The sequence below is a fragment of the Rhamphochromis longiceps genome, linkage group LG10 (assembly GCF_057381845.1).
Source record: "Rhamphochromis longiceps isolate RC_006_pf linkage group LG10, R_longiceps_female_GT1.1, whole genome shotgun sequence".
NCBI classification, from domain to species: domain Eukaryota; kingdom Metazoa; phylum Chordata; class Actinopteri; order Cichliformes; family Cichlidae; genus Rhamphochromis; species Rhamphochromis longiceps.
The window spans coordinates 4,437,884-4,448,363 of record NC_140566.1 but is presented as its reverse complement, the minus strand read 5'-3'; the positions used below and the strand labels follow the sequence as shown (position 1 = coordinate 4,448,363).

General features: G+C 40.5%; 1 protein-coding gene across 2 annotated transcripts; it reads left to right on the top strand.

The window, feature by feature from the left end:
* Window positions 1-210: 210 nt before the first annotated feature.
* Window positions 211-3,577, top strand: LOC146660180 (uncharacterized). 2 transcript variants are annotated; one of them, XM_085419927.1, is made up of 4 exons: window positions 211-380; window positions 1,185-1,379; window positions 1,468-1,544; window positions 1,801-3,577. In XM_085419927.1, the coding sequence occupies exons 2-4, from the start codon at window positions 1,254-1,256 to the stop codon at window positions 2,438-2,440; spliced, it is 843 nt and encodes a 280-aa protein (XP_085276053.1). In that variant the 5' UTR covers window positions 211-380; window positions 1,185-1,253; the 3' UTR covers window positions 2,441-3,577. The 2 variants fall into 2 exon arrangements, with proteins under 2 accessions (XP_085276053.1, XP_085276054.1); XM_085419928.1 differs by lacking the exon at window positions 1,185-1,379 and having other exon boundaries at window positions 212-380.
* The last annotated feature ends 6,903 nt before the right edge of the window (window positions 3,578-10,480 follow it).

Sequence of the window (10,480 nt, the reverse complement as noted above, 5' to 3'; positions counted from 1 at the left end):
CAGGAACAGAATTTGGGGCAGCCTTAACCGTGAAGTACTGGGTTTTTTTTTTCCTGCTGTTGTAGATGCAGACTTTCTCCTTGACACGTGCTAATGCACTTGTGCAAACAGCATCCTTTAAACGCAGGAAACAACTGAATTAACACAGACCGTTTTACAATGGACTACTTGCACTAACACTTCCGCGTTCTATGTAGTCCTGCCCCAGTGCTTCCGGTGCGGTTAAACCATGGCGACGTTCTACACTCGCTGCCTACAAGAGCTCCCAAAATTGAACATCACCGATGTTCATCGGATTTGCAGAGTGATGACTACCCCCGCCAGCAAATTAGATAAAGGATTTAAGTTATATGCTGCATCATATATACACAACTACGAAGGTAAGAAAACGTAAATTAACCGACAAAGAAACGCTAGCTAACGTCAAATGCAAACACTACGTTACTCCGCTATGTCCTTCATTTGATGTCAGTTCTCTACATTACATGTTTTCTTAAACGGTGTTTTATGTCGTCCTAAACTATAGTTGAGGTTTTCTTAACTAATGTCACTTTTGTAGTTAGACACTGTTATAATGGCGTTAGGTAGTTGGCTAACTATGGAGGTAGTTAACTACCTAATGCTACTCTTGCTAAGTGTAAAATATATATGTTTAAGACATGCTGAAATGAGTAATACAGAAATAATGCTAATGGTACTTGTATCTTTATTCAGTGTCCAATAAAGACAGGTTGTCAGGGGAGGTCGGTGTGAGAGCCCTGTGCTACAGGTCGATGAGGAAGAGTGAGGCACCACACAGACTAAGTGTAGGCAGGAAGCTGTGTAAAGTTGTTAATCCCCGTTCAGTGGGGTTCAGTTCATTTAAGCATTAGTTAAGTTCATTCCTAAAGGCCCATCAACTTGAATGTTTTCCTTGTCTCCCTGCTTTATCACTCCTAATTTGACTAGTCAGATAGTTAAATCAACGTGTGTTTGGGTGATCAGAAACATTTGACAACAAGTTAATACTGCAAATATACACAATCTAAGTTATTACAGTTATCAAGCATGGTTAAGTTGTTTTAATAGGGAGAGAAGGAAACACTAAGCATTCAGGAGGGTGTGTAACCATAACACTGAACTATGTTCCTGTTCGGCTCTTCCATGAAGATGTTACATTTTTAATTTTCGTTCTTTCTTCTTAGATTAAGCTTCTGGATTCTTAGATTAAGCTTCTGACACATAGCCAGTGCTCCTGTGTGGCAGGCGCTGTTATGTGCAATCACACAGTGGCACTGCTCTTCCAAACAGCACACTACTCACAACTCAGAGTGCCGGTTGTCCCCCCTGTGCATAGCTGCACGGAATCTGAACAGCAATGGCACAAGCCACGGACAGTGGTAATTTAAATGAGGTTAAAGTTTTTGAATTAGTCCATGTTTACATATGAACAGCAACACCATCCATAGTAAATGTGTCTTCTGTTAGGGTGTGAAGCCAGGACCCATCAACTCCATGATCTTCACTAAGCCGGTACCAAATAGAATGGCCCAGACTGGAGTACGGTAATTACATTTGTAAAATTTGGTTTCACGTGTTACAAATGTATGTTGCTATTTTTTTCATACATACATGTGTCAGAATAGGTATTAATTTACATACAACATTACACTTTCTGAAGACGGCTAACTCAGTCATGTACATATACATCCCAGTCTCTAACTTATGCACCACTGTTTTACACCTTTTAGTTTTTAGTTTAGTTGTTGTTCAGTATAATAACCTTCTCCTTTACATTATTGTCTTTGATGTTTTCTTTAGGAGTGGCTTCTACAGAGGCATGGTGGGTCCGTTACCAGATCCCTGCTTGTTCAGAATAACGGAGGCATATGCAAAATTTAATATTGAGGACAGGCCACTTGTGACCACAATGAACATGAGACCTGACAAGCCCCTTGTGGAAAGTGCCTTTGGGCTGGTGCAGGAGGGCAGTGTTCTGTCATATCAGCAGCCGGTTTTGACAACCCGGTACATCACACTACACCGCGATGCACCACCAACACCGCACTTGCCTCTGGAGGGGTATGACATCTTGCCATCAGATTGTGTGTTTGTGTGCTCAGAAGAAGAGCTTCTGCATCTGAAAAGCTTGTCTGTAACTCTGGAAATGGCTCACAAAATAGAGGAAGCTACACGTGAGCAAAGCTCTTCGTCTGAGTGGCATCAGCTCCGCAGGCCCAGAGTGACTGCCTCTAGGTTTCGGGAGGTGTGTCACGTCAGAGGCCAGAGCTCGGCCGAGTCACTAGCAGAGCGTATATTGAAGGGAACAAGGCAGACAGCAGACATGAGGAGAGGAACTGAGATGGAGCCTGCAATAGCAGCAGAGTATAGTAGGCTAATGAATGTTAACTACTCACCCTGTGGTCTGGTCATTCACCCCATTGCTTGCTGCATCTCCTGATGGTGTTGTTTTTGACCCCAATGAATACCCCCAGTTTGGCTTCGTCGAATTCAAATGTCCCAATGTACAAAACTTTATTGACTGCAAATATGTGCAGATGGAATGTGGTACCCCTAAACTAAAAAAGAGCCACGCATATTACTGGCAAGTGCAAGGACAACTGCTCATCAGTGGGATGCAGTGGTGTGACTTTGTTGTGTGGGCACAAGAGGACTACCTAGTGCAAAGAATATACATGGATACAGATGTGCACAATGCAATCAGAGAAAAGGCAGACTATTTCTTTTTTTACATATATATGCCAAGATACCTGTGTTTGAAAAAATGAACAGTAAAAACATAGCAAAAAGAAAAACAGATCCTTCAGGCTGGCTGGAACAAAATAACTGATGTTTTATTTTCAATATATTTCATGAATTCTTTTGTTGTTACATGTTACCTTTATGTGACATCAATAAACTGTTATTTAAGCAATGGCATCAATTTAATTTTTAAAAACACACATTAAAACGTTGAATTTGTGCAGAACTTATTTACATGGTAAGTATTTAAAACTCCATGCCTAGCATACTGATATACATTTAGACAATAACACAACTGAACTGTAGAAATTGATAAATGGTATTTTTGATGTTCCAAAAGCTCAATGTCACTTATGGTTTTAAAACGATTTAGTGATTTACTTTATAATTTTGATAAACAGTTTTGTTGAATCTGAATAGTAATATAGTAATATAATTAAACAGTATTATTAACATTAAACATTTGCAATGAATTTGAATTATCAATAACTGAAACTCAACTATCAGCACTCAAGTACCAGTTCTGTAATCAAGTATTGTCAGCTGAGAAGGAAGAAATGCAACTGTAGTGGCCTCAGCTGCAGGTCATTTTCCATAAGTTACTGGCACTGGTGTCTTGGGAAAAATCCATCTTGTCTCACTTAACCCATTTTTTAACTAATGCTGTGTTCTGGTAATTTGACAGCATACATGCCACTGCAAACAGTTGGTTGATATTATAAACATGTGACATGGTAATGATGCTATCAAAAAGTTTGTTCTGTTTGATCCTCCTAATGACTCGCTCCACATGTACCCTGAGTCTGGCTATGGCCTGCGTCTCCTTAACCTGGTATGCTGGCATCTGCTTCTGCTTAGATAGAAAAGGTGGGCAGTACACTTTGCATTTACAACAATCAGTGATTAGGAAGCCCTTATCTACCATCACTGCCATGTCTTCAGTCAACTTCTCAGCAATGCCTGATTGTTTGAATAGTTCCTTGTCACTAACCGAACCAGCATACAGATTAGAGATGAATGTCACTGGACCATGTGGAGCTATGCCAACCAGGGCTCCTTCGACCATCGAGGGTTGTTGGCTCTATGAGTTGATCACTGGCAAAGTGTCTGCAGCAGACCCTGGTGTGAGAGGTGATCGTGAAATGATCCCGGCGTATGTTTACCGGCCATTGTCTTCTCAAGTCGGAATGGGTCGGAAAGGCATGAAAACTTAGTATGCCGTTAAATTTGGCTGAAGCTGAACAAAGTGGGACACAGCAATGCTCGGAGTATTTCTTCTCCTGTTTTTGAAAATGTTCTGTTTTAAATACTTTCCTTTTTATACTCATTCTGAAGCGACATTAGCATAGCTACCGATAGATAAGCAAACGTACCAGAAACGCACAAGCGGTACTATTTGGAAACGGAAATACGTCACATGCCCTAGTGCAAGTAGTCTATAGCCATGTCAATTTATAGTGTGTACTCTGGATTTGACTGTTCAACAGAACATCTCAAGAATCTCATGAATTTCCGCAGAAAATGGTCAACTCTCGAGTGTCAGATCATCCTTGAATCCGTCATCAGGTGACTTTTTATTACATTTCCTGCTCTCGGCCCTCAGGAACTAGAGTCTAAAAAGGATTAACGAGAAGAAAGCTCCACTTTGTTTTCCTTTATTGGTGTCATTCTTTCTGAACGCTGTAAAAAAGCAGGCGATGGCAGTAAAGTTCTACTTGCACCAACTCCAAGGCACCACTGTAGTTTCTCTCGGTCACTTCGACCCATTTCTCAGAACTCTCTGAGTTCTTCGGGGCATAGATTCAACACGCTGGAAACACTGCTCAGAGATTTGGTCCATGTTGACATGATGATTGAGATGGTGCAGTTAGGCGAGCCTGTGCAAATCGTAGCCTCAGTTTCCTGTTTGTAGCAGCACCTGATGTGGTTGTCTGCTTCAAGGGTCAATCACAGTTGCTCTTCTGCATGACTTTGTTGTAACAAGTAGTTATTTACTGTCTGCAGTGGCCCCTGGAGACAAAGCACATACAAACACAACAGAGGTGCTCCAGGACGCTAGGGGCAGTGTTGAGCTCGATTTGCAAAATGAGAAATCATGCAGGGGTAGAAAAGCACTATTTAAGAAATTGTCAAGTTATCATGTTTAACACTGGCCAAATGAGCCAGACATGGAATGAACCAACAGCAGATGCATGTAGGTGATATTGTATAGCAGCACACAAAAATCATACTTTTCTTCAACATTTAGTCAACAATTAACAGGAATAGTTCAACATTTAGGAAATTCTCTTGTTTGTGGTGAGAAGACAAACTTTCAAAAACTCCCGGGTGTCATTTTACAAAAACAAAAATAAAGAAATCCTTTTTTAATGTTTCTGTAGTATTTAATCCATCAGTGTGGACAAATAATCATATTTATTATCAATAATCATATTTATTAATCATATTTAATTATTTAGAAATAATTCTATGTTTACTGGTTTGCTCATTTTTCGTTAAGCTGCCAAAAATACATATATTTACTTGCATCCCTGAACAGAAAAATCTGTTTTATTGTGCAAATGTTATGCTCGACTAATTTCTCAAATTTGGGTGTAAAAATGTGAATTCAGTCACTTTTACTTCTAAACAAGCTTTCTATATTTCAATCTAAATATCATGATCACATCCAAAAATGTAAAGACTGCTCTGCATTCAGACCGTTTGCGCAAACAAAGTCTGCTCGAGTGTCAGTGAGATGCGGCCTGCAAACGCAAACATTTACCTTACCCAGCGCCTACACATTCTGCATATTCATATACCTGTTTATGAAGATTATAAAACATCTGTTCCTTCAAACGGAACACAAAAGACAGTTCTGTCGTCAGAAGATTTCATAACTACGTGTGAAAAACTGCCTCTGACCTGACCCATCAAGGAAAACTCAATAGAGAGAACCTCCTGTCCTCTCCCGTGTCCAGTGTACACCGTCTGTCAGGATGGCTGCCCACTTGAACCAAAACAATGGTGCACTTCGTCACTCCTCTTGGGATATCCTGATTTATGTTATCAGAGTTTATCCATCAAGTGGATCTTTATTTAGCGATGGGGGGAATGCAGGACCCTGCCTGTGTGTGCCCGTTCAATCCACGCTGCGCTGAAGCGGCACACCAGCCTGTTTGTTTCGCAGCGGTCATATTAAATCATCGTTCTCAGGACTCAGAGGAAGTTCACCTTTGTTCAAAGCGGGGACGTTATCTAAAATAAACTCTGACTATATCTTAAAGTATTTTTCTTAAAATTAGTCAACAGTCCTTACACAAGCATGAGAATTCATTCCGTTTACTCTTGAGCCATGTGATCAGTGTTAAAAGTGACACTGGGTGGATCCATGGATATAAATATTTAGCTTTGGCCTGAAGCCACTTACACTGTAAACATCCCAACCTGTAGAGTTATTTGTTTTCCTTTGTTTAAACCATTTTGACGTCCATATAATAGTGAGAAAAAAAAACAAGGGGATGCTTTTTTCGCCCCGATTGTCTGTATTTATGCAAGCACATCCCCTAACCTCACAGACCTGGCAGGATGCTCAGCATCACCGCCAGTCGAGCAGTGATACTTGAGTAAATAAGCAGAAGGAAGACCTCTGCCCTCCAGGTAATGATCATAATAACAGAAGTAATGAAAGTGAATTATAAGCCTCAAAAACTACGAGACTGTGTTTTGGCAGTGCTATAAGTGCGGCTCTAGATGTGTATTGTTTTGTCTGACTAGTTACAGATGCACAGGCAAAACGTGTCGACAAATGGTGGTTGGAAGTGTCAACTTTTATTTATCCCAAAGTTGGGATATTCCTCCGCTCTAATATGTGTCGGTATGTCTTCCAAAAACAATTGGCATAAAAAGGTAAGGTGTAAAAAACAAAGAGCGCACAGCTGCTTGCTGTGTAATAAGTCCAAAAATCCCAAATTGTGATCTATGGGAGAATTGTGCAAACAGCAAAAAAGAGCATTTTCAAAAGCTTTTTTTTTTCAACTTAAACATTATCTTCCCAAACTTTTTCTTTTTTCATATTTCACAAGTGCATCTAAAAAAATACAGATCTTATGCCTCAGAGGGAGACCATAGAAATGATAGTGTATTTAAAAATGATTATTCAAAGTGGGCAGCACGGTGGCACGGTGGTTAGCACTGTTGCCGCACAGCAAGAAGGTCCTGAGTTCAATTCCACCATCAGGCCGGGGTCTTTCTGTGTGGAGTTTGCATGTTCTCCCCGTGTTTGCGTGGGTTCTCTCCGGGTACTCCGGCTTCCTCCCACCGTCCAAAGACATGCAACTTGTAGGGATAGGTTAATTGGATAATTCAAATTGTCACTAGGTGTGAATGTGCGAGTGAATGTGAGTGTGAATGGTTGTCTGTCCCTATGTGTTAGCCCTGCGACAGACTGGCGACCTGTCCAGGGTGTACCCCGCCTCTCGCCCTATGACAGCTGGGATAGGCTCCAGCGCCCCCTGTGACCCTGAAAAGGATAAGCGGAAGCGAATGGATGGATGGATGGATATTCAAAGTGGCCACAGAATGGCAAGACTAACTTGCAGAAGGACTTTGCAGGTGGATGAAGAGATCTGGAAAACAGCCTCCAGCTACCTCTGCTAGTCTGTTCTGTGACTAGCATCAATAAGAAAATGTTGCACTGAGATGCAAAGAGGGCATATGAAAATAAACTGTTAAATTTGTATATATATACATATCGCAGCAGATGGCCCCGCCCCTCCCTGAGCCTGGTTCTGCTGGAGGTTTCTTCCTGTTAAAAGGGAGTTTTTCCTTCCCACTGTCGCCAAAGTGCTTGCTCATAGGGGGTCATATGATTGTTGGGTTTTTCTCTGTATGTATTATTTTAGGGTCTGCCTTACAATATAAAGCACCTTGAGGCGACTGCTGTTGTGATTTGGCGCTGTATAAATAAAATTGAATAAAATTGAATATATATAACATAACATATTGACAGGCTGATGAAACACATTTACACTCATTCCATGTTTTATAGTCCACTGACAGTCACAGCTGTTTCACTGTGAGTCCTCATAGTGTACCTTTACATTGCAATCAACCCTGTACAAGATTAGCTGACTGTTCAGCATGCAGTGATTTGCCATGCAGAAAATAAAACGAATATAATAATGATTTTGCTTCTGTGCCATGCAAATGTAATTAATGGTCTCAGACTCACCATGCCTGTGATAAAAGTTAGGCTCAACCACTGCTTATAGACCCAATCTGTATCTGGAAGTTCACAGGAGACTGAAATACCAATAAACGCACAAGTACATGCACCCTCCATGTTAGCAGCCAATCTCCAGCTGTATTTCTTTTATTAATCAGATATTTTTCCATAAATTCTGCTCTGCTTGTACACAACATTACCTGTCAGGAGGCTGAGAGCTGTACACTTCACAGCTGCACCAGCTTATTTCACATTTATAGAACAGCCTCAGTCGTGAACACTGGCCGGAAGTTATTAAACATTACAAGAGTCTCAGTCAGTGTGGTGGAAACCCACATCACACAGCCATGGCAAAATCAACGTCTGTAGTCCTGCAATATGAACTAATGATTTCAGCTTAGACAATAACAGTACCCGGAGTCTCTACACGCAAGGATATATTAAAAAGTGCAGAAAAGTCAGTGTAAGGAAGTAAAATTAAAGGGCAAGCTTAAAATAATTCAAATGCACTGTTTAATTTAGAGAAACATTTAGACTGATGATCCGAAACATTCCCCCGAGGTACCATGCACATTTAGTTTTTCTCAGACACAAAACTCTCATAAAAATAACGATTGTTTTCATGTGTTAATTATTCCTTGGCAGAATTACTCATTAGCCTTCTCCCTTGTTATCTGCTAGTTGACATTTGCAGCGATTTTGGAACTTGACACTCACAAGAGGGTAAAAATAGGTGGAAGGCAAAAGATAGAAGAGAGAGTGGATATGACAGTGAGTGACTGTGAGGCTCTTTTCATGGAAAACAGGGTGGACAAACGGACATCCTTAAAGGCTGTATTTATGAGGAAAGCCTCACCTTTAGTCTCTGGAAACATAACACACAACTGTAAGAAATTCAAATGTTTGGAGTGTTTGTGTTTCTGTTATGTTCTGCTCCAAATTCACCATTTGGGAAACATCAAAAAACTGAAACGGTCACTTAAACTTTAACACATTCTGGAGCAGTTTCCCGATGAAGGCTTGTTTGTGTCTGCTGGTGTTTCTGCCCACAAACAGAGGTGATAGACTCCCAGTTTGTTTTGTCCTGTACCTGCCAGTAAGTTGCCTGTTCCTGCTGTTAACAACAAATTTATTGGCTCGGGCCATTTGCAACAACGGAAACTGCTTTACATGGCGAGGAGTAACTCTGGAACTAAACAATGGTTACTCTTGTGAAATATGGCAACAGGGTCTCACCTTTGGCTCCTTGTGCCTTCTCCCCCGGCTTATTTACGTAAGCACGTTGTGTCCTGTACCCCATCAGGAAGAGGTGTTGCAGGAAACCCAAAACTGAGGTAGGAATTAGCGCAAACTCACAACATTAGACCCCAAAAGACAGCTTATCTGATCCCAGATGGAGGTGGAAAAAAAGGGTAAACATGAGCGTGACCTGTGCACCAGAACTCACTGGGTGTAATGTTTTCACATTCATGGGGAGTTATTTATGTTGACTTATAGTCCAACCTGTTCATTGTATTTGATTCCAGCAATACTGATTATCATTAAGATGTTTTTTTGGTGCACAATAAACTTTGAAAAGCAGAAGCTAAAAATGTGATAACCCAAAGAAGAATGAAACAAGAACATTTCAGAAACATTTAAAGAAGAAATTAATGTTACCAAGATTTCTGCATGCACAATGTTTATTTTCACTAAATTAAATGACGGCCTTTTTAAAAAAAAACAATGTTTCCAAAAGACAGTTTAAAAAGTCTGAACTTTTTTTCAAGCACATTTTAAATGTTAATTTGATTGGTGAGGCTACACATGTCAGATTTAATTAAATCATTAAAATGATTGAAATATGAAAAGCTTTTCAGCTCCAGTGACAAAACAATAAAAATGCTATAAAATAGACGTGGACTTTAACTAAAAACAAACAAAATTAAATTGGAGAAAAAAAAGAAAAGAATACCCCTGAAGATCCTGCAAAAGCCTTTGATTGAAGTCCATGCACTTCCATGTCAGTATTGAAACCTTGGATACAATCACAGTAATGGAGGACACACACCCGTGGGAGAGATTCATAGATTTTGCCTGAACTATGAAATTAAACCTGTGCTTGGCTGCAGACACAGTTTTTATGCAAGTGAGAGACATCTGAAGAGAGTTCTTAGTGCAATGTTAGTTGAATCCACTAACAACCAACTGCAGTACTCTGGACAGCTTCACAGGTACCAATGAAAGTTTGGTAAATGCAGGGAAAAGTCTTTCTCTGCAGGATCTCACAAAACATCTTCATTTTTTTCCCTCCAATGTCCCTTGCAGAGCATTGAAAAGACAATGAAGTATGCTGAAAATTACATTTGAACAGCTCATTTCATAAATGCAGTCATGGTCAAAAGAAGCAGCACGGTGGTGCGGTGATTAGCACTGTTGACTCACAGCAAGAAGGTCCTGAGTTCCACCCTTTCTGGGTGGAGTTTGCATGTCCTCCCTGAGTCTGCGTGGGTTCTCTCCGGATACTCCGGCCTTCTCCCACATTCCAAAGAC

Bases quoted from the DNA above. Each gene is read 5' to 3' on its own strand.
- LOC146660180 (XM_085419927.1), top strand. From the start codon at position 1,254: ATGTGCAATCACACAGTGGCACTGCTCTTCCAAACAGCACACTACTCA. The intron at 1,380-1,467 runs GTAATTTAAATG...GTCTTCTGTTAG, and splicing joins GGCACAAGCCACGGACAGTG to GGTGTGAAGCCAGGACCCAT. The intron at 1,545-1,800 runs GTAATTACATTT...TGTTTTCTTTAG, and splicing joins ATGGCCCAGACTGGAGTACG to GAGTGGCTTCTACAGAGGCA.